Raw genomic sequence first — 23790 nt, 5'->3', positions numbered from 1 at the left:
CCCCCAGGATGAGGGAGGCTCCCCTCCCCGAGCACTTAGAGTACCTCATGGACACCTCTACCATTTCATCCTCATGTTGTTGTGTGATGACCTGTTGAGCCTGTCTATAATTCTACACTATAAATGTTCTGAAGTCCTGGACTATATCTTCTTCATCCCAATTCCCTACATCCCAGGAAAATGTCATTAGACACAAATATGTTTGGGAATGAATAAATGAATAACAAGTGATTTATAGAGGATGTCTATTGTCACCTGATACTGTGATTCCCTATATTAAACATCATAAAACATCTAAAAAAGACTTGCGCAATTAAAAAACACCTGCCATACTTGCATTCACACAAATGTACACCACTATAAAAATATAATATAATAATACTCTGTTGCAAGATAACACAGGCAAAAGAAAGTAAATTTGAAGCCAGACACATCCTAGACCACTTACATGGTCTGAAGACTAGTCACAACCTCTGTAACCTTAACAGCCTAATCCGTAAATAAGGATTAAGAAAATACTCCTCTGCAGACACAGCATACATCGATTTCTAGGCGTGCAGCAAGTGGCACCTACTATAGCTTTTAATGGGACAATAATAAAGTAACAACGAACAATGTAGGTTGACCTAGTCAACCCTGAAATATCTACATACAGGTGCATTCAGTTTATGGACCTTCTGGAAAGAACGGTTAACCCGAGCTGGCTTCGTGTACAGCTCGCCATGCCTTGGGCTATCTCCCAGCTGGTGTGTGCTCAGGGGATGCAAACTGATCTTATTTTCACCTTCAAATAACATGATTTTACAGGTGGTTTGCTCCTCCCCACCCCATCGAGTTTCATTTGATACCTAATATTTATAAATCACTTTACAGTCTACGAAGCACTTTGACGTTTTATTGCACTTGGTTTTTCATCACATCGGTATGATGCCAGAATCATTTTTTGTTTTTTTTCAGGCCAAAATAGTGAGGTTTTTTTCCTTCAAAATTTCTACCCTACCAGTCCCACTTAAAAAAGGTGGATAAATGAGAGTCTCGGGATCTTGATTCTGCAGAGGTCAGCTAGCAGCTATGTAGAAATTGATGAAATGATCACAGTGTTCAAAATCTGAAGTTCAGTCTGCACCTATCAATGGGCTTTCTCTTTGGGGAAGTACATTTACTTTTTCAAGCCACCAGGGCCTCTTTAGTAAATGATCTCTAGTGGCCTGAAAGAGCTGGCTCGCTTCTAAAAGTGAACAACCCAGGCCCTCCAGACCAGGGGAGTCCCCGTCCACGTGGGGAACGCACCAATGTGCGTGTACACATGCTCACACCCCTACATCTGCACACATCCTCACACGCATGTGCACACACCTACCTGCCCTGGTCCATGAGGCAGAGCCGACGGGCTCACCGAATGCCACCATGCCACACCGCCAGCATAGCCACATCTAATTATTCCCCCTCCCTAGACTTCTCACCTCTGTCTAAACAGTGTCTCTCAGGATCCTTAAAGGCACATAACTTCAGCAGGTATGATTCTTCAATGTGTCTCTCAACCAATGGTGCCATCTGAAGAAAAGGCACCAGAAAGACCCAAACACAGAGCAGTAAGGACAAAGGGGTCCAGGTCCTCCTATGAAAAGGGGTACATGTTACCTGTGTGTACATGAAGCTGAGAAACTGGGGATCCTGAGAATTTTTTTATTTATGAGTATCTAAAGTCCGCTGTGCTGAAACTCCTGTCTGAAGATCTTGGTGGCTCCCACCGGCATCTGCTTGATAACCAAAACATACCAGAAAGCTCTCTACACACTTGGCCGCCAAATCGCACCTTCAATTTGCTAGAGTCCTGCTCTAGCAAAACCCGCTCTAGTGAAGCCTGATCCTCTCAAAACCTACTATCCAGCTGCAAATTCAGATAATTCCAAGAAAACGTAAAATTCTTTATACGGATTTCCAAAAACATCCCTGGAAATCATTAAGCAAAATTCATTTAACCAGGACAAGTTTGAGCAGGATGCTTTGTTTTAACACAGTAAAACTGCCCCCTTCCCTTTTAAGATTGTATATGTTTTTAAACGCCAGAAGCTCACAGATTAAGACTGCAGCCTGCACACATATTGCGGATCAGGGCCACGTTGAAACGTGCTCGGGAATGGTCTGGAGGCAAAACCTTTTCTAAGTCCACCCTCGGTCCTGCTGAAAGATGATAAAGTTCGGGAGGTGACTGTCGGGCTCTGGGGCGGTCCCTGGTGGTGGCCTTCACGTGCCAGGGAGACAGACTCTTTCAAAGGTTATCTCCCTCACACACTTCTCCTTTTTCTCATTTCCTTCCCCGTCCCCGCCTCTACCACCTGCCTTGGCCAAGTCTGCCGGCCTGCCAGGGTTCTTGTTGGGCCCCCTTTTAATGCTGCGATACAATGCGCTTATTACCCCCGCTTAATAGAGGCCTGAGGGTAATTCTGGTGACTCCGGGCAGATGGTAAATTCGTGGTGAGACAATGGGAATCCAGCATCCCCTCTCAGGATCTGCGGCTCTCCCCAAGACACCACCCTTCCTCTTCTCACAGGTCCAGCCCCACCATATTTGCCATTGTGGACTTTTCATCTAGAAATGCACCTCAAGGACTATTCAATTATCCCTTAATTATGGTGCTCACAACCTTGGTGCCAGCCGGTATCTTGACGTATAGCATAAGTGTGTCTAACTCAGCATCAAATAAGGTAGAGTTCTAAAACCTTAACAACTTAGCAACTCTGATGTATTGCTTTAAATATGTATACATATATATGTATATACATTTACACACACACACACACACACAATTGCATGATAGCAGGAGTGGGCAGTTTGTGGAGGCAGAGACAGCATCTGTTACACTGAGTTCTATATTTCCCAGCTCTCACGTCCCACAAATGAAACCTACAAAAATGATAATTTTTCAAACATTAAATCCTCTATCTCTGTGTAATGGGGCGTGTAGAGAGGAGGAGAAGAATTTTTGTGTTTTGCCTTTGGTGAAAATTCTCCAAGGAGTAATTTCATCTTTAAATGAAAAGTTTTGTATCAGGTCATTGTCTGAGCTCCAGGAATCACCGAAGCCTCTGGTTCAGACATGGGGGGGACACGCAAGTGCACTTTCATCTATACACAGAGCCATGCACCCATCACATGCATCAGGAATAGGGCAAAAGAACGTGGAGAGAACTGATTTTAGTGTTTTCAATTACATTGTGATGGAATCTAAAGCAGCGAGGCAGTCAGATACATTTTTAAAATCTCCTAGCCCTTAACTATTTTGCCTACTCTCCTGCAAATATCCATGCCTCATTCTCCCAATACTCAAGGCAGAAGGGAGGGTAGTGAGCTTAGGAAGCTCAGGCCCAGCACGATGGGTCACTCCCCGAAAGCTCCTTAAAATCCTACTTTCCCACAGCCCAATATCTTTTAGGTCACAACTCTGACGCTCTCGGGTCATTACTAATCTGCAGAGTTGCAATAATTCATCCAGGAAATTATACATGAATTGACAATGCGAAGGAAAACGACGACAGATATAAAACACCACCCAAAATATTCCAAATGCTTTCCTTATGATATCCACACAGCACTGATACATTTTGCCCAATTTTTCGTCATTGAGAATCAATGCCAACACCATCCCTTAGTGACCCCACTGTGGTCTCAGAAGAGGATATAGATTCGTACATGGGGTAGGGACATTCAGACAATTACAAAGAAAAAGAAAAATTACACCCAAAGGGAAACTGCTACAAAGAGGTGATACCAGTTTTACCCAAATCTCAAAACTGCAAAGTAGATGCAGAACTAAAGATGGTTCAAGTGCACTGAAGGTTCAAATTCTACTAAGCAGTTTGTTGTGGAGAACAAAAGAGAAGTTAAAGCCTCATTACACTCGGAATCTTAGTAAAAGTACGTAATTTACGTCCTAATAACCTTTCCTTTCCTATGCTATTGTATTATGGCTGGCATACTATTAATAAAAATAAACTCCTATATTGACTCTATATGCTTTTACTCCTGAAATTGTGCCTGTGAACTATAATTCACAGTTAAATGTTTAAAAAAACAAAACAAAAACAAAAAACCTCAAATCCAACTGCCACCACTGTATTTCCAAATATTTGTACCTAAATAATTCAAACCTTACTCTTCATTTATCTGCTGAGAACTTTCCGCTGAAATTTAGCTGATTTTCTATCACTGCTATGTAGGAGTGGCAGAAGAATCTGTAAATTATATGCCAGCATACCTGGTGTTATAAAGTTCCTTTCATAAGACTGCCTGCTTCCCAATGTTTTATTTTACATTTGTAACTCAGTATTCAGTGCGCCTCATTCTGCAAACAAATTAAGATAAAATAAACTCAGAAGTGTCCTATATATAACAACTTCAAACCACACATTTTCTAGGCAAGCATCCTAGCTAAAAGAACATCCAATAAGGCCAAAAACATTGTATCCTGAGTACAAGTAGATACCGAGATCTTGTTAGCAACTGGACCTCAGCCAGGAAGCATTTGCACTCAGAAATGTGGGAAAAAAGTACTCAGTACAAGATCTGCACGTAACTGTTATTTGAAGTTGAACCTAAAAACAAATCTGTAGTGATTCACTGTCCTATCTTGGCCACACATCTGAGTGGCCAGTCCCCTTTCACACTATGATGAAATCAGAATAATAGCCACCCCTCCTAAAAGGAATGAAGACAGTATTTTGCTTAAACTCTACAATTATATAATGGCCTATAAAATCACACCCCATTAACAACTACCCAATCTCCTCTCCCCAAATCAGATTCATGTTGTTGAAGGCTGGGCAGACTGTCCAGGTAAGAAGATGAAATATTATGTAAGGTTCTTTTTAGGGTTTACTGTTTTAAATGCTTTATGTGCATTCTTACTTAGTTCTTATGCAGCTCAGTAAAGTGGGTTCTTTATCCCCATGTTACAGATGATAAAACTGAGGCTTGGGGAGGTGAAGTGACTTACCCCCTCACAGCACAGCCTGCGTTGTGTATATACTTTATTGGGATACCGCCAGCCTGTAATGAAAGGTTGTGTAACTCGAAATTACCATCAATGCCCTTCATCACTCTCTTTCAAGTGTTTCTGAAATCTTCTACTTCTAAACTCTCAGACCAGAAAATCCATAATTTTGACACAAGAAGGCAACAAGAATTCAGCCAAGATGCAGTCATGTTTTATTCTACTACCTTACAGCATTACGCTTTGGATAAAAGACTAGCGGAAACTTACATTTACCACTGATTTCCACTAACAATTAGCAACAGGGTATTTTCTAATTTTCTGGTGCGTGTGTGTGTTTGTGTGTGTGTGTGTGTGTGTGTTTTAGAAGTGCTGCCAGTTTTTATACTTTCAATCAAATTTTATTTTCTAAGTATCATCATTCCTCAAGGATTTTTGAATTTTCAAGCCCTCTCACAGTGTGAAATTTGGAGGTGGGGAGTAGATTGTTCCCTTCATTATTTATCTCGGTAAAATCATTAGCGAGGCCTTTCTCAAAGGATCCCGAAATTTAATTTGTGTTTCTGGTTCCTAGATTGGCTAAGTTCTCTGTAGTTCAAGGCCTTTAACTGAGAGATCAACTAAAGCAACTGTGAATTCCAGAAGCAGGAGGCTGAGTTGTACCACTGGTGTACTTTTTAAGGAATTCCAGTTAATAAGAATGCCATTCTTCCTCCATACCCAGGGCTATTATTCTTGAGGCTCTTTGTATTATTTTAACAGTTATAGAGTTTTTGGAGTATTAGAAGTATACTACAAGTGAAGAAAAGCCCCATAATCGATTTCTTAATGTTTTATTCTCCTCTTTTTCTATTGGCATGTTCTTTACATTCCCTCAATAAATATTAAATACTCAAGCAACGCTCTCTCTTAGGTGGCAAGCAAACCTTTAGAATGTCGAAACAGTAGAGAGAAGAACAATGCACCTAATTGAAATGGCAGGGTAATTTGGAAAATAAAATTGAGTTGCTGCAAATCCCAAACTCCAGAATAAAAATGTTTATGCTCTCTCAGATGCAGATTGCTCCTGGCTTTGAATAATTATTAGAATAAAAAGTACTTGAGCACCAACAATACACTTGATATGCATAGAACAAGCGCAGTCTACACGTCTCTATTATTTTGTGCAAGGAAGTACAGGGCACAATGAGCCTGATATTTTTCTTGGTGTTTTGAATACAGCTTATAAAGCGTCCCAATAAGGTGAAACAATAGGCCAAGCCACCAAATATACAACCAGTGTTAAAAATGTCATGGACGAGATTCTTCAGAAAACTGTAAACGTCTTAAGGAAGGGACAGGGAAGCATGCTGAAAGAAATGAAGGGGTTAAATGATTCTGCTACTCAATATCTTATTTTCCCCCTCAAATATATTAATCACCCAGATCAATTCAAAATGTGAAATTCCGGATTCTCTTTGGCACAAGCTAGAGCCAAGAAACAATTAAAATGAAAGTGGAAAAATGCATTTGCGCCTGTTATTATGAAATGCTAACACGTACTGACTCTATAAGAGATGATGTTTATCTGTACACTGAGGGCAGTCTTATTATCTACTCAGGGCTATGCCACTCTTGGCAGAGATGCGACGCATATCTCGCAAAGATAAATTCCATATGCTCTGTAGAGTTATAGCATATTTCCCATAAATAATGTATACAAAAGACTGTAAATAAATAATACGTTTATCTGAACTGTTCAAGAGTGAAGGGCAGGGTGCTTACTCAGGAGACGAAGTCTCTTATGAATGAACAATTTCAAATAAAAGTAATGTCCAATGGTGAGTTATCACAAAGTTCTTAACGCTAAAATATTCTTAAGCTGGGGTGGGGAGGGGATGTTAAAAGAACCCCAGATCTGGTGGGAACTTTCAAGTAAATGTAAATGTTCCAACTAAACGCAAAATGCCCAATTTAATTTTACTGCTAAAGTTTCTGTTGTGATTGTAGCATCATAGCTAATTTACCTATTTGCTGCAATTCTTAACTCTCTCTGTACAGTACTGCTTTTTATGATCAATGAAATACCTAGACTTAAAATGTCATGTATGAGTTTTTGTCCCATGAAACACACAGTGGATTTTATTTTCCTTTGTGTGAATAATTTTAACATTGCACTGAATAGAAAGGAAGGCTACGAAAAAATTAAAAATTCAAAAAGAACCCATGTGCACTAGGTAGTTTGCTAGGACTTTACGCAGTAAAAATTGTTAGTTCCCCACCCCCGAAGTATCTCCCTTTCTGAAGCCCAGAAGACACACAAACTATTTCCACTTCTTAAAAATAGTGGAAGTACGCCTTTAGACCCGCAGACATTGTACACCATTTAGTATGAAATTAAGTTTTCAGATTGCTAAGGAATAGTCTCTGAATTACAGAAAACACTATAGGTCACAGTTAATTATAGCTTGTCTGTCAAATTAAGTTAACATTCGAGAACACATCCAAATAGTTATGGAGCCATTAAGAGGAGTTTTATTGTCAAAGAAATTCTTATTCATTCAGCTTCTAATGTTTTTAAAAGAAGAGAAATAAGCCTTTTTTACAAGCTGGGACCGAATAAGAAAACTCTGGGTTTACATCAAATTGCTCCCTTCATTGTCCTTTTGATGACTATGTCAGTTTCATTATAAACTTCATTTTCCAGAGTTTCATAATAGTCATAAACATACTTGACTTTAAAGAGTTTCTATGGGACATAATGTGAATGCAAATGCAGAATAAAATGCAAATCATGGAGGTCTGGGACCAAATATGGACTATCAGTTAAGAATCCAGTCACTGAAAACAAACATTTAGGCCTTAAGGGGAAGAGCACGAAGAGGCTGATGTGAATCTTTACATCAAGTATTCACAGCCCTGGGGAAAGCAAGCAAGAATAACAGTTTTCAGTTTTTCACCTAATTGTAAAGCACAGTTTGGGAATATTTGATGACTTTGGTTTCTATTCATTCCTGTTCTAAAGTGAGGAACATTTTTCATCTTCTCAGGAAAATAAACCCACATGTGGGTAGTAACCCACAAGGTACTCAAATAGGGAAACAAGACCTAGCAAACTAGTTCAAGTTCAAATCTCAGGCATAGGAGGCTTGCCAGTCAGTGGGGAAAAAGTGATATGAAAAAGAAACAGCTATAGCTCTGTCTTGCTAAATAACAACCAACAACCCAGACATTTACAGCTAATGAATAATGAGCATGCAATCATGTTGTGTTGTAAAATGTGAGGAAAAATCTATAGAAGTGGGAATTCATGATAACAATTAATTCTAAGTTAGCATATGTTGTCAAGGAATCATTCTAATATCACTCAAAATGTTAATTATTTACTTACTACTATCTTCTAAATGAGTCAGAATCATGTATGTTTAAATCCATTGTAAAATTTAAGACTTGATATTGTGTCAAAATGAAGGGAAAAAAGAAGACTACAAAATGTTGCTTAAACTTGTTAAACTCATAAAAAGTTGCAGTGATTTTAACAGTAGTACTTAGTAAACTTATTAACAGTAACAGCATTTCCCTTCTGTGGAAAAATACAATTTCATTTAAGTTTTTTTAAAAAACCATAACATTTCACATTCACAGTTCTTTACCTCATGATTATAAATCCTATTACTTGTAAATGGAGTCATGAGACTATCAAGGGAATAAATCAATGGAGAAATGTATTTTTGAGGATTGCAAATAATATACAATTTATTTTCACAACTTAGTTATCCTGCATTAGTTTATGCCATATACAGTGGTGCATGGAAAAGCCAGAGTATGGTTATTGCATGACTTAAAAAGAGTTAATGACTTAGTTCTGGTTATAATTTGTATTTAACTGTATGTACTCATGATACCAATAAACAATAGGTATATAATTCAATAAATGTAAAAAAAAAAAGTGTTTTTTCAACAGGGAATAAACTCTTTTTGATATGTTTTAGTCAGTTTTAGGAATTCTGAACCAAGAAGTCCAGAAATATAAAATAGTTTCAAAAGATTTGCACTCTTGTATTTTCCTTTAACAAGAACATATTTCCTAGATTAAGAAATGCTATTTGGAAAAAGAGTGTTCAGAGAGAGTGTAGCAAAATGTTGCCAACTGTTTTAATTCTGCACACATGAATGCATTAAATTGACTGAAATTGGATTCTAGTTTCAAATATTTAAATGAATATATACTCGCTTATTTCACATGGTAGCTTTTCTACCATTTATTAAAATGTCAAATTTAGAAGTGTGGGAAATCCAGCAATTGCCCGATATAGGTCTACTTTCTGGAGAGGCTGTTTAAGACTTCAATAAGCTTTCCCAAATTCCCATAATCCTGAAATCATGGCATATTAAATTAAGGATACAGTGAGGGAGTCTTTTTACCTTTTACACTACATACACATATTCGTCTGCTTGAATTTTTCAAAACTGATTTCATACACGTGAGGTTTCTTCACAAATATGTAAGATAGTAAAATATCCAAACTTTTACTGGATCCCCAAAGTCAAATTTTGGAATGATTATTTCAATTCAAATTGTGAGTCTGTATTTCATGTTTTAGACCCTAACTTTTTAACAGGTACCAATATCCTGATGTTTCCTGACTAGTAAGGACACCAAGCCCTACGTGATTTACAGCGGTGTTGTTTTACTTGGGATTTTGAAAACTTTCAGGCCTACCATCTACACAACTCTCAGATACACTGTGTCACATGTATTCTATTTTTATTTCTTTATTTGTAAAAGAATACTTTCCCATAGTTTTGATGTCATTTTTAAATATTAAATTAATTTTTTGCACTCAGGAGAAATGGCAAAAACATCTGTTTCAATTATAACATAAACTCAAGTGCTACTTTGATACAAATATAACAGATATCATAATCCAAAAAAGGCCATGGAAAATGCTATAGTTGCAAACATTTAAGACTGTGTAACAAAAATGACTGAGAATGCTATCAGTTTACTATCCTTCAACTATTTCCCTGACAGTGGAGTCAAATAATGTTGAATTATAGACCTTCTTACAGGAAGTCTTATTTTGTGTTCGTTTTTTGATCATTCCTTTCTAGTCCCTGTAGGAATTTGGCTGTATGCCGACTTTTCTTTAAAAGTTTCTGTATACATGCTCGGGTTGTGTTTGTTGATTAAATGATCACTTATTAAAACTTAAGCATTTCACATTGGTTTGACATATTTACATTTCATGAGAAAATATTGCTATTGCAATGGCAAGCATAGCATTACCAATGTGAATATACTTCACTTGAATTCATTTGACAGCATTTTCATTTATAAGTGTCTTAATACAACTTGTTATGCTTTCTTCAGTTTCTCCAACTCCACCTGCGAGGGAAGGTAAGCTAGTTTTATAACAGTAGGCCCCTCGGTAATACTTTAAGGCCAAACACTTGGCCTTAAAAAAACCTATGTTTCTACTATGGGACCACAGATAGTCTTTGTTTTTAAGAATACGGAATTTTATTCCATAATTTTCCATCCATCACCCGGCAACAGCTGTGTTTTAAATCTTTCGGACTATGACAAACATTTTAACATTTAAACATACGAGTGTTTGAAAACATAATGATTTAAAATTTGTTTATTTTCAAAGTTGGGCAATTACAGCATGATATTTCAGTTACTTTTTTGAAAGCAGGGCCCGTATTTTAATGCCTTTTCTTCTTCCTCCTCCTTCTCTTCTTCTTCTACTATTTAAGCTTCTCCATGTTTTCTAATAAAAATCTCTATGTTAGGACCGATAGCAAGAGTCCACACAACCACTCTATTCCAAATCATGAGCAATGGAGTCATTCTGGTGGGAAAGGGATTGCTATTTGAGTGACCTATTGCCACAGAGCTAGTTAAATCACTGAACAATAGTTACTGTTATGGGGCTTTACCTTGTACAAAGTAGCATTAGTATCATTGCTTTCTATTAACCATAGAACTTGCACTGGAGACTTCCACTGAGAGAGAGAGACAGACAGACAGAGAAACTAGGAAAGGGAATAACTTCTGTAGTATTAGCATTTAGACTTCGAGACATTTAACAATGTAATTGATCTCAACCTACCTGTACTTCTTTTTTTTTTCCTCTCAAATGTTTTTGACATGCCCCTAATAAGAATCAATACATCCCTAGTCTGACAGTCACACATAAATACACACAAAGAGCCAATCAGAACACAACAATAAAAACACACCTGGTAAACAACTATCTTTGAAATCAAAGGATACTAAGCAACAAAGGGCCTAGAATGAACATCCCAATTAGCCACTGTAGTGACAAGCAGTCAACACCTTATTATTTAATCATTAAAGAGAATCTTGCCATAATTTCCCTTTGACATATTTCCAAAGGGAATTAAGAGTACCCTCCATGACTCACAATAACAATCAAAATAAAGTTAGATGGTTTCAAGACCCCATCACTTGCAAGGCCTGTGGACACAGAGGTTCCAGGATTAAGGCATTAACTGAGACCCTAAAAGTACTTACAACTTAAATAAGATGTGTCCATGTGTAAGCATTTAGAAACAAACTAACTGACAAAGGGACCATTTTCCTGTCCCTCGATGTTTGTATCCAGTTTTCTTATTGGATGAAAATAAATTGCTTGCATTCCTAGTATTAGTAAATATTCCATAGCCTCATCTATTTTTTTCTTCCCCTAAAGCAGCAGATCTAATACATCAAGAATATTAGGCCTCCCCATCCCCATCCCTTAGTAACACCTCCCCAAAAGAGAAGGCTTAAATCTCCCTTGGAGGCATCCCCATCACACTTTGCAGGGAGGGGTGCTTTCCATCAAGTTCAGTTTTAAGAATTTTATCTCAAACTATGCTTTAGAAACAACATTTTGGACTCTTCAAATAAAACAATCGCCACCTGGGTTTCCTGGCCCACTGGGGAACCAAATCACACTGGCTCAGGGCTGCCCCTGATCCCCAAGGCCCAGAAGCCTGGCGCTTTGCAGCCTGGGCTACGCAGCCCCGGCGGCTGTCCCCCCTCCCCGGGGAGCTCAGCAGCACTTGGCATTTAACCCGCCTGGCGAGCTTGGCTTTCTGGTTCCATCTCCGCGAGCCACATTACTTCTCCCCAGATATTAGAGACAAATCTGGATTAACAGGCAACAGGGCGCCCTGTGCAGCCCGCCAGCCCTTGCACAGGAGCTGTTAAATGCAGATGCAGCCGAGGACCCCCCGGAGAGATGCTATTGAATAAAAATTGTAATCCAAAGGGACCTTTTCTTTGCTCCCCACTGCTTGTAGGGGAACCCGGGTTGGCGCCCGAGCACAGGCAAAGCCACTCCCGCTCGCTACCAGTAGGCCAGGCCACCTCGGCTGGTGGCCTTCGGGGCCCGGGGACCCTTGCTCCTCTCTCGACTCCTCCTTGAAATGGAAAATGCTTATAGATTCAAGGAGTGGCGAGCCACAAACAGCCCTGCGAAGGAAGGCTTAATTCGATAGCTCCCTCCTGGAGTGCGGCCTAAAGTCTAGCGACCGGGCAGCCAGATTCTTCCCCGCCTAAGCCCTCTTGGCGCCCCCAATTCCACCCTGGGTCCCACCAACTCGCGCCCCGCCTCCCCTCGCCCCGCGTCCTTCTCCACCGCCAGCCAGGCTCAACCCTGGCCTCGACACCTCGCACGGTGGCCCCCTCTGCGCCCGCTCCCGGGGTCTCAGCCCGGCCCTCACCCCTGCCGAGGCTCGGAAGCCCCCGGGGCTCCTCGCTGCTCCCGGGCCCTGGGCGTCGGGAGCGTCCGTGCCAAGCGGGGAGCGTGGCAGTCGGGAGAGGGCGCCCGGGAGGCCTGCGCCCGCGGGAGGTGACTCTCGGGCCTGGGACTTCGGGGTCTGGGAGTGGGGGGCAGGGAGTTGAGAGTGGGGTGGGAGCGAGATTACGGCTTCTACTGGCCTCTTAATCTGATAAGAAAAAAGCCAAAACAAAAAATACCACCAAACTAACGACACTACAAGGCCAAGTAGATTTCCGCCGACTTAGCCCTCCGGGAAAGCGGCTGGTACCACAGTCGTGGATCCCAAGTCCCCGCGCGGGTGGCAGCCTTCGCGCCCTCCGAGGAGAAAAGTAAAGTAAAATAAACCGCGCAGCCATCAGGCCCTAGAGACAGAGGGGTTAATGAGCTAACGAGGCCCCGCGCTCGCACCCCACCTGAAGCATCCAGTCCCGCAGCGCACCCTCCACCGGGGCTCAGACTGGCTGGGCCGCATTCGCAGACAGGTGGCGAGGCCGTCTTTTCCGGGCCCGGCCCCCGGGGACCGGCGAGCCGGCTCCAGCTGGTAGCACTGGCGCCCACCTGGCGGCCCTAGGGCCTCGTCCCTCCGTCCCCAACTCCCAGGACAGGGGAACTCCACCCCGCGGCCGAGGCACAGTCCCGCGTGGGCCCCAAGCTCTGCGCGCTCCTCCCCAAAGGGAGCCCAGGCACTCTCGCTCCTGGCTCCAGGGAAGCGGACGATTCCAAAGCACAAGCTTGGGGTTTGCTCCCCTACGACCAACGGAGACTTCGGTGAGCCCGAGGGGTCACACGAGTGCGCCCACGCGCACAGGCCAACGGTGCCACGAGCTCAGCCAGAGCTGCGAAGCCCACTTGTAAGCGGCGGGAGCGGGACACACACTGCTCATTTTATAGGTGGGGAGGTGAATAAACTGCGAATTTTTATCCAAGACCACTGCCTACCAATCTGCATATCTCAAATAAAGGTAACTGAGTAACAGAAGTTTACCTAAGGAGTAGGGGGAGAACTGAATGATGTTTTATCAATTTTGTATCCCCCCCGAAACACCCCGAACTCTGGTCCTTTATCTTTGACTTTAATAAAATAATGATTCGATGAGAAAATGGGGTATAAATCTTCATTTTGGAGGCAATTAAAGTGTTGATTTCATTCATGCCCCTAAGCGATTCTTGTAATTTGCTCAGATAGCTTTATGTACCCAGCAGTCCGGAGCTTTTAGAATCCCATTTTCTAGTTAGGCTTGTTGGATTACAATTTTTATTCAACAGCAGTTACCCGAGGGTTCCTCAGAGGAATCTGCATTTAACAGCTCCGGGGTGAGGGCTGGCGGCCTGAACCAGGCGGGAGGCCGGGCAGCTGGCGGGGCCGGGACCCGGAGCCGCCTGCAGGTTTCCCACCTCGGTGGGGACGCTCCAGGATCGCGCAGGCTGCCTGTTCCGAGTGTCGTCTACACTGCCGAAAGTTTGCAACTCGCCGAATTAGTAGGAAGGACCCGGCGCGTTGGCGCTTTTAAATCTCAGCTTTGCCTGCTTTCCACTCCTCGTGGGAAAAGGAGGAATTCAGCCTCTGCCGCGGGGTTACCCAGAGAAATCCAAGCTGGGAATTTTTTTTAAGGGGGTGATATGGAGAGAAGCAAACTTTAAGATGACACCAAGACCGAGGAGTCGGGCATTCCGGCAAGGAGTCTGCAAGGCAGCCGCTGGCCAACCGTGATCATGGTAGAGCTTGCAAAGAAAACTCTGCATGACTGGCTGTCCTTTGGCCTAACAAAGGCAGGCTGCTCTCTCCCCCAAGACGGGGCTCACGTGCCAAGTCAGAAAGAAAAACAACTCTGGGCCTTCACTTATAGGTGGAGACGCACAGGAGGCCCGCCACCCAAATCTTTAGACACGGTGCCACAATTCGCAACCGAGAGCTGTCCTGAGCCCTGTTTCATCTCACCCACTCCTCACGTTTTCACCTTCAGTGCAGTTTTGCAACTCCTCTGGACCAATCCAGAGATACAGCGACAGGAGAGAGAGAGAGAGAGAGAGAGAGAGAGAGGGAGGGGGGAAGGAGAGAGAGAGAGAGACTGGGAGCAAACATCGGTGTTGGGGTGAGAGAGAGAAATCCCCCCCCAGCAACTCCAAATAAAAGTCGTCCCCACTTAGCAAAGCAGCGGAAGAAGGGCCTGGAGGGAGGACAGGACAGGAGGGGGCGAAGCAAGCAGAGGCCGGCAGATCAGAGCAGGGCGGCGCGAGGTCCTCCACCCGCCACACCGAGGGAGTCCCGGGGCGCCCCTGTCGCTGACACTTCCAAAAGCTGCCAACCCAGAGGGCCCAGAGCACGTACCAGCTGGAGGATGAGTGGAAAGGAGGAGGAGAAACGTCCATATTTATCTGTTTTTATAACCTCGGCCTGGTCTTATTTTCTCTATTTAGTACAATAAAATGGGCGAGCTTGCAGCGAGCACTGCACAAAGCAATGTTCAGTGAGGTCTAGAAGCGTTCGGCCGAGGAAAACTGACAAGACAGGCTAATGAACCGTATAGACAGGGAGAAAATAGCCAGCATTTGCTAGATTTCAAACCCTCCCTGTTTCTCTTAGACCACCTATCTTGGGTTTATTCCTAATAAAATAAGAAATAAGCAGACCCTACACTTTTCTTTTCTTCGAGATAGAAGGGGGAAAAAATGCTCCAGAACAAAGCCCTACAATCAGAGGCGGTCACTGGCAGTTAACACTCCCATTATTATAGAGGGTAAATAAAATAAAGACAAAAATTAAAAGCGACAAGAAACAGGTCAAGTTTGCAGGCAAAGCTTTTACAAGCTCATCTCTCCAGGTCGAATCCCAGAGCCAGCCTTAATGAAGCAATAATAGCCACATTATTCAAAAATTTTCATTTCGATGGAAATGTATCTAAAAGGGACTTAATCATATGCAAATAATAAAAGGAGGTGGTAGTGACCCAGCAAGCAATATGCATACAGATTTTTTTTTTTCTCCCAGGGATGTTGAAATTGAAAAGTGCATACCTGGTCAGTTAGATTTGCTGATCTTGTTATATCTTCACTGTCTGATTTTGATCCTCCTTCTCTATCGTCTATCACCAAATCGATAGGCATTTTCCCTTTCAAACAGCTAATATACCGGTGGCAGAAATTGTCACATAATTCGTGTACCTACATTATGACAGAAATAAAAAAATGGAAATATAATCAGGAGTTCATAAATGACATTGACAATGCAATCCACCCCCCTTGTGAGATCCAAACTTCTAAATAGGGGAAACACAGGGCAATTGTCCTCCAGAGACCCTCAGACGCATCCAGAATTAGGAATAACTTTCTTTTCTTGCAAAATAGAGATATCGCAGAAAATTGACAGTGACAAGATGATTCACAGGCTACAACATATTCAACACCCGTGTTAAATTCATCGGCTCCCGGGGCTGTGGCCATTAGAGAGGTGACCTGCGTGGGTGACATTTAAGGTAAACTATTTAATTTCGTCCAGTTACTTTATCAGAAATCCTTTTCCAACATGTCTAAGAAAAAATTTATATACATACACACACACACACACACACATATATATATATCTCCAAAGGACCAATACTGTGTTGGTATAGGATATATGCCTGAAAACCCAAGTCCCTGTAACATTTGTCATTAGGGTTTCTATCTATAAGAAGCATATTTTATGATGCTTCCTTGAAGAAAAAAAAAAGACTCATGATATGGGGGAAAAACCCTACAGCCACAAAAAGTTATCGAATTGATTTTTAAAAAAAAAAAAAAAAAGGAAAAAGGTTGCTTCAAAATATTTAGGCATAAGTGGAGTGGTCTCTTACAGGACCCAGGCATCACTGACATGCAAAAATTCACAAGAAACCCCAGTGTGCTTGCAATTTAATGTTAGTTTGAATTACAATGCATTAAGTTTTTATTGCTGAAATTTATGGAACAGCTAGCAAAATCACGTTATCCCACACCCTTTCTTGAGTGTGAAGGTGGGGTGTGTGGAGGATTCTCAGATTCAAGAAATTGACACAACTATCAACTCTGCTTTGTCTCTGCAAAACGGTTAAAGTGCCTCCCCCACCACTCCTCCAGACTCCCTGCCTCCTCCTCCTCCTCTGCCTCTCTCCTGTGTCTGACCTGCCGCTGCTCTCAGACTGTCTTCCAGAAACTCACTAAAACTAAACAAAACTTTTCCCCCTCAGAGGTAGCAAAGAAGAGGAGGAGGAAGAAGAGAAGAGACCACAGAGGTATATAACCTGCAAACTCACAACAGCATTCTAAACATCAAAGGGGATGCGTAGAATTGCAACTATTTATACAAAGCCAGCAAGGTATTAAGAATGAATACAAGGCTAAGGCGTTTGTGATCCCGGTTTTAGTGGCTAAAATTGTAATTAAACTGAAAAGAGAAATGGACGCTAAGATTGGCCTTGACACTAATTACCAGAAAGAAAGTCATTTATGCAAATGTCTCAGAAGCCTGAACTTCAGCCATTCTGAACCCTCCCCCTCTGTGTGTTTGGGCATAAGGGGGAAGCAAAAGGAGAAAAAGCTAGAGAAATTACCTTCTCTAATTCCAACAGATGAAACCTTAATACTTGTATGGCTTGAATCATCTGCAAAGATACAAAAAGAATGAGCGCCCCATTCCTAGTTTGCAGAAAATTGGCTGTTGCAGCTCTAACATCGCCAGCCTCCCCCCCCCGCCCCCCAAATGAGTTATTTTGATTTATGGCAATAACACTAAAACTTAACAGCAGCGAGTGGGTACCATCTAGAGGTTTATATTTCTTAAGGAGAAAAAAATAGCTAAAACAACAACCAAGCATCTAAGGGGGGATCATAAACCTTCTCCTCCCCCATGGCTCCCCCCCCCACCGCCTTTCTCAGCCCCACTGCCCCTACCCCACCCCCAAAGGGCCGCATCCCTCGACTAGGTGTTCCCTTGCAAGGAGTGCACGGAAAATATTCCCAACAGTCCCCAGACTGTGGCTTTTCACACTGCAAACTTTCTGCCACCTTCTGCACACCTTTCAGATAAACTGGTGGTTTGGGGCCTCTGGCCCGGTCGCTGCCCTCATGACGCGACTTTGAGGGCTGGGAAGTCCGCAAAGTTTAAGCACACACGCTGACAGGCCCGGAGATAAATCCCCGGGCTGATTAGAGCCGCGCTGCCCGGCTGTCATAAAAAACAAAGCTCGCGTTTCCCCGCGCCGGCTTGCCCGGCCCCTCTCGAGGTGAATTTATTTCCCCGGGACCTTGTCCCGGACCACTTGCGGGTGGATGGAAACCTTTGCAGCCCACTTGCAGATAGGGGAAGACCGGTCTAGAAACCTCAGGGCTCTCAAAGTAAAGCTTGGGAGGAGGGGAGTTTGGGGGGGGGGTGGGGAGGGAAGGTGGGAGGAGGGGAGTAAGGGGTCCGCTCTTACCAAGTTATCCAGTTCTGGATTAGAAGAAAATAGAGGTTTTTCTGCGCGAATCTAAATACAAGTGAGAAGGGGCGGGGGGGGGGGGAGAAAGAAACATTTGAAATCTGGTCGCCTTCCTAGTTTCTTGCCTCATTACACTGTCGGGGGCAGGATGTAACCTCCGGGAGAGGCTCTGTGACACCGAGTTCGTCCCGTGCAGAAACCCTTCAATGTGAGTCAAACAATCCGAAAACAAGCCCAGAGCACAGGATTACTTCTCCCAGCAACTGTGCTTCTAAGAGATCGCTGCCCAGCTCGCCAAGTCCAAGGCAGCTCCTCCGCGTGGGCTTTGGGGTTGCATTTTACAGACTGAGCTTTCTGCGTCGGGTTAGGTAGCGAGAGTGGGTAAGAACTGGGGTGATTTTCAGGCGTCCGCAAAGACACTCATTTAGGAGGAAAAGCTCAGAGAAGATGTAACAGGCCTGGCTTAGGGCGGACTGTTCGCTGGTTACTTTTGCAAATGTGCTGGGTGGTAGGGAGGGAGGTTCTTTTCTTTTCTTTCTTTCTTTTTCTTTTTCTTTTTTTTCTTTTACTTTTGAAACATTGATTTTGCTGACCTGTTTGGCGAACACGGCTATATCTTCATTGAATGACTCTGACGAGCAGACGTCCCCGCCCGCCACCCCCGGCTCGCGGGGGGTACAAGTAGCTAATTCACATTTCTCAAAAATCAGTGCTAAGAGAGGGAAGAGGGGGTGTCTGCAAGAAAATACAACAGTCACAAACAACACAATGGTTAGTCCCGCGGCAGTGAAAAAAAGGCGCCCAAGAAAAACAGCAGGACGAGCTCAAGGCGGGGACCCCCTCCCTGATTTTGTCATCTACTTGTTCCCCTTCCCCCGCGCCCCCAGGTGACTGCTCACCTCCCCTTCCTCCTTGGGCCCCCGAAGTCGGAGGCCCTAAGCCATGGACCGTATCTGAGGATCGGTTCACCATATCTGGCCGGAGAAATTGGTAACATTTGCTAAGAATAAAACCCAAGCGGTTCCAGCAGCCATTTTGAATTAAGTTTCCCACCCCGACCGGCCCTCGTCCCTCCTCTGCACATCCAGGACCTGCAGGGGAGGAAAGGCGCGGGGCGCAGGGGGTGGGAAAGCTCTTTCAAGTGGGTTCCGCCAAGGCCGTCTCGCGAAGCCCAAGGCTCTGGGGATCTTGGTGGCAGGCGCTCAGCTAACTTGGGGGAAAGGACCTCTCTGGTTGTGGGACCGACTGTCAGAGGACTGCATCTCGCGATCCCGACCCCACGGCTCTCGGAGAGCAGGAGGGCTCCTCCTCGGCTCCCTGCACACCTCCCTCCCTTCGCCGATGGTCCCCACCGCCCCCCAAAGAAAGTTCCTTCAAATGTTCCTACGGTCAAGCTTTTCATTTTTGTTCCTGCCTAATGGCAAAGCAGCTAGTATTGCGAGGGGCCTAGATGTCGCTTATCCCAGCCCATCAAAAAAAAAAAAAAAAAGAAAAAAAATAAAGCCTCCTCGAATGTCCAAAGAGGTGTCTCAAGTCTTTTATTAGCTCTCACAGCCCAGCTGGGAATTTAAATGGCAAAGCAGCTAGTTTTGGGGGGGGCCTAAATTTCCTTATCCCAGCCCATCCAAAAAAAAAAAAAAAAAGAAAAAAAATAAAGCCTCCTCGAATGTCCAAAGAGGTGTCTCAAGTCTTTTATTAGCTCTCACAGCCCAGCTGGGAATTTAACAGTTTGAGGTCCTTTTCAAAAAGCTTCCCCAAATGTTCTGTCCCGGAGCCTAAACGATTTGCAGTTAACAACACTGCGGAGAGGACGCTGGGATTTAAACAAGCCCATCTTACAAGGGACCAGAAGATAAAGCAGAAAGGGTTTTCAGCCAGGGAGGGTCAGTGTTGCCTGATTTTTTTTTTCAAAAGAAGAAATAAATAAAAATAAAAGTGGCTGCAAAGTAAAAACAGGTCCCCCAATACATCAGCACACAGTAGGCACAAGTGACTTTCAGAGGGCTTTACTAGTCCAGGGTCTAACCCAAGGGCCCGGGAGAACACGGTGTGAACTGCATCGGAAGACGACACCGGCCCGAGAGCACCCCGCATCTACTTCTAAATCCTGCAGGTTTCGCCTTTGAACACAAAGTCCTAAAATGGCTAGAAGTTTCTTAAGGTCTGTGACAATTCAGAGCGAGCTCCTCTCCTTGACTACAGTGGTCAAACTCCCTAAATGCAAAGCATGTTCCCCCTTGCCTGACCTGCAACTGGCCTGCCTTGATTTTATTGTGCGGTGGCAGAGCCAGCATACGGTGGCTGAGTAAACTTACCAAGTCAGAACAATCAGTGGCTTAAAAGATTTTCCTTTAAACTAAAAGTTTCGTTCCAACACAAAGGCGCCTACGTTTAGAAACCCCCAACACTCTCCCTGCGAAGTCAAGCGAGTGAGGACTCCAACCCGCTGAGCTACCGAGCCGGGGTCTGGGGGGACGAGGGACGTTTGCAACTTCTGCACGGCGACCCCTCCGCGGGCATGGCCTCGGCGGAGCGGGGCGCTGGACTGGCGCGGAGCGTGTGCGGCGATGGGGGCGGGGGGGAGCGTCTGGGATGGCAGGCCGCCTCCCCCAAATCTTCATGCAAAGCGAATGAAAAGTCACCAAATAATGTACCTCCAATCCAGAGAGCTCTGGCTTTCCTCTTACTGAGGGCAAAGGGAAATAGAGAAAGCATCGCCTCTCAACTGCTTAGCCTGCTGCCCGTCGTACCTACCCATAAATGGCATCTTTATCTCTCTTTAAAGCGTCATTGACGGAGGAACCCATGCTGGGAGCCATGGCGTTGGTGTGAGCTGTGTGCGGATACTGATGCGAGTGCAGAGGAGGCCCGTGGTTCAGGTGGTGGACGGGCTGCATGGACCTGGCCGCGTGCGGGTCCCCATACATCGTGGAGGGGATGCCTACTCCATCCATGCCCCCATAATGGGGTAGATCGTCGTACTGCATGACAAACAGGAGAGAAACAGGTTCAGAAGGCCAGGCAGGCAAATGGGGGAACGGCAGGGCACGGAGCTTATATAATGTCAGTCCAGCTGGATCCTTCAACCCCGAATTCGGTGGCCTTGCATCTCTGAAGTTGAGATTTCTCATTAAAAAAAATATTTTTAGAAGTATAATTTCTAGGATTCTCGGTAAGACTCGGCTAGATTGAATGGTCTTGCCCTAACTTGTGTCCCTATCAACTAGCCAGAAATTCAGGATCCTTTGGCAAAAAAGAAAGGAAGAAAGAAGGAAGAAAGGGAGGCATTCTCCCGGAGGGCAGAAGGTAAAACGTGTACGTCTCTAGAGGAGGAAATTCAAAATCACAACAATAAAACGTGCCAGGACAGTACAGCAAACCCGCCTAGTTTCACAGACCCTTCCCATCACGGGGAATTAAAACAAAAAAAAAAAAGTTACGATGGGAACAGCTAAGCCAAGCACGTGAATTCAGACAGGCTTCTCATTTTATTTCCCTGCCAGCGTGAGGTTAGGCAGTCCTACAAGACACTGCATTTCCTTTGCTCTCCAAGACAAACTCTGCTAAATCATACAAAACTAACTGGCTCCCTTATAAGTGAAACTCAGAGAAGGGTAGCTTCTCTTCAACATCGGGGCTGAATTTAGAATTGGGCAATATTCCCCTCAAGTTAAAGAAAATGTATAGTTGGAGCAGTTATTCTATTTTTTCTATTCTTATGAACTTTCCCCCTAGACTAGAAGTCTGTGAGCTAAATGTTAGTCATCAGGTTTAAAGCAAATTTAAAAGTAAATGCACATTCAACCCCACCCCCCATCTTCCTTCTCCAGAAAAACTACTTTCATATTGTCATTATTTTTGTGTGCAAAATTTAGCTATTTAGGTTTTCCTCTTTGCTTCATTTCAGGCATGTTCTTTTCCCAAGATTTGGAGGCGCCGAGAGTGAAATGATTTTCAAAGAAAAGAGGAATTGCCACTTTCATCTCCTTCAAGCCAGAGGTGTGAAAAGAGTTTGGAAGAACGCTGACATTTGCCTGAACCAAAGGAGTAAAGAAAAAATGTGTCAGCCTAGTAACTTTCTTTTGCAAACAGGGCTTTGAGGGCCAGGGCACAAATTATGCAAGGAAGGCTTTTTGTAGACCCCCTTTCTTTTAAGAAACTACCTCTGTTGGGTTGTCATTGTCTCACTTTACTCTCACTACATTTCCATTCAAATAGGAATATTGGGGAAATTAGTATTGCATTTTTAAAGTGAGTAGTTGTGTGCTTAGTATCCAATTACTGCAGGGCTCTTCTAAGAAAAACTTACAAAGTATTACCTTGCATAAAAAACCATGTACATTAAAATTACTTTTAAAAGATGAATGCTTTCCGACCCCCAAAACCATTGTACTATGACAAAGTTATTTGCTTAAAAATGCTAAATACTTTCAGTGATATTAAAGATGAGCATAATCAATACCATATCAGAAGTTTCTAGCTGCTTATTTTAATTTAAAAATAGCTTTAAACTTCTGCTCCTTGAATGCTCACGCTATATAACATTGGGTATCTAGTGCTGTTTGTTTTTGTTTTTTAAACAGATGATTGCCCGAGCTTGTATTTTTATTTATATAGCTGCTGGTTAGGAATCTATAGAAAACTTGATTACTTGAATTAACAATTACATGTTAATATACATAAGTCTACAAATGCATTGAATAAATCCTCTCGCTTTAGGCCACGGCTTTAGGAGCCTCATTCAAAAAGACAGAGAAAAAAGGAAACTTTTTAGCAGTGTCTTTCAGCCACGTTTCAATTTAATCTCACATTTGAGTTCCACAATTGTTTTTTAATACGTACCCTTTGCGCCATCGGCCTCCCTGGCTCCCTTCCTACTTCAACTTCTAATATATCCTCTTTAAGGCCAGTGTGAAAAGAAACAAATACGTAAATTCCCCCGGAAAAAAAAAATAAAAAGCACGACGAAAAATCCCTTAACGTCTCCAGCAACGTGAGCTACTGGTCCCAGATCTTCGGTCTATGGGACCTGAAGCAAAGCTCCCGAGTCACTGAGCATAAAAGCGCTCCGTTTCCAAGACAGCAGCGGGGGCAAAAAAAAGCAGATCTTCTCTCCCCAAAAAATCAGTTAAAAAAAAAAAAAGCGCCCCTCAGACCCAACTACCAAATCTCATGGCTTTCTGCCACTCCGGCTGTCAATCACAGGCGAGGTTGTCAACGTGGTGAATGAATGATCATCCGCTCAGTCTTCTTCTGGTCAGAACACCTCAAATGTTAATATTCAAATGCACAAAGCCCTGGCGCTCGCTTCCCTTGAATCAGTCCTAATTCCTAATCAGTTTCTCTCTTCTCTCGCTCCCTCTCTTTCTCTCTCTCCCTCCCTCCCTCTCTCCCTCTCCCTCTCCCTCTCCCTCTCCCTCTCTCTCTCTCTCTCTCTCTCTCTCTCTCTCTCTCTCACTCCCTCTTTGCAACTGCTGCACTGGAGGGAGATTAGAGGAGGAGGGTTAAAAAAAAATGTCTGTCTGAGTTTGTCTTAAAGGAGCCACGATCGATGCTGCCCGCTTGCAGTCCCCGTGCGTGTGT

At 43.5% G+C, this 23790-nt stretch overlaps 1 protein-coding gene across 3 annotated transcripts in view; it reads right to left on the bottom strand.

Annotated features, from left to right (window-relative positions):
* MEIS1 (Meis homeobox 1) overlaps positions 1-23565 on the bottom strand; it is a 139871-nt gene extending 116306 nt beyond the window's left edge. For all 3 annotated transcript variants that reach the window (XM_028496858.1, XM_028496859.1, XM_028496860.1), the window contains exons 1-6: positions 23050-23565; positions 20962-21188; positions 18801-18942; positions 18205-18255; positions 17341-17391; positions 15788-15934 (exon numbers count right to left, since the gene is read on the bottom strand). In XM_028496858.1, the coding sequence (XP_028352659.1) occupies positions 15788-15934; positions 17341-17391; positions 18205-18255; positions 18801-18942; positions 20962-21188; positions 23050-23061 (630 nt within the window). In that variant the 5' untranslated portion in view covers positions 23062-23565. The remainder of the gene's footprint in view (positions 1-15787; positions 15935-17340; positions 17392-18204; positions 18256-18800; positions 18943-20961; positions 21189-23049) is intronic.
* Positions 23566-23790: the final 225 nt, after the last annotated feature.

The sequence above is a fragment of the Physeter macrocephalus genome, chromosome 12 (assembly GCF_002837175.3).
Source record: "Physeter macrocephalus isolate SW-GA chromosome 12, ASM283717v5, whole genome shotgun sequence".
NCBI lineage: Eukaryota > Metazoa > Chordata > Mammalia > Artiodactyla > Physeteridae > Physeter > Physeter macrocephalus.
Note: the sequence above shows the minus strand (reverse complement) of the source record. Positions and strands in the feature narration are given on the sequence as shown.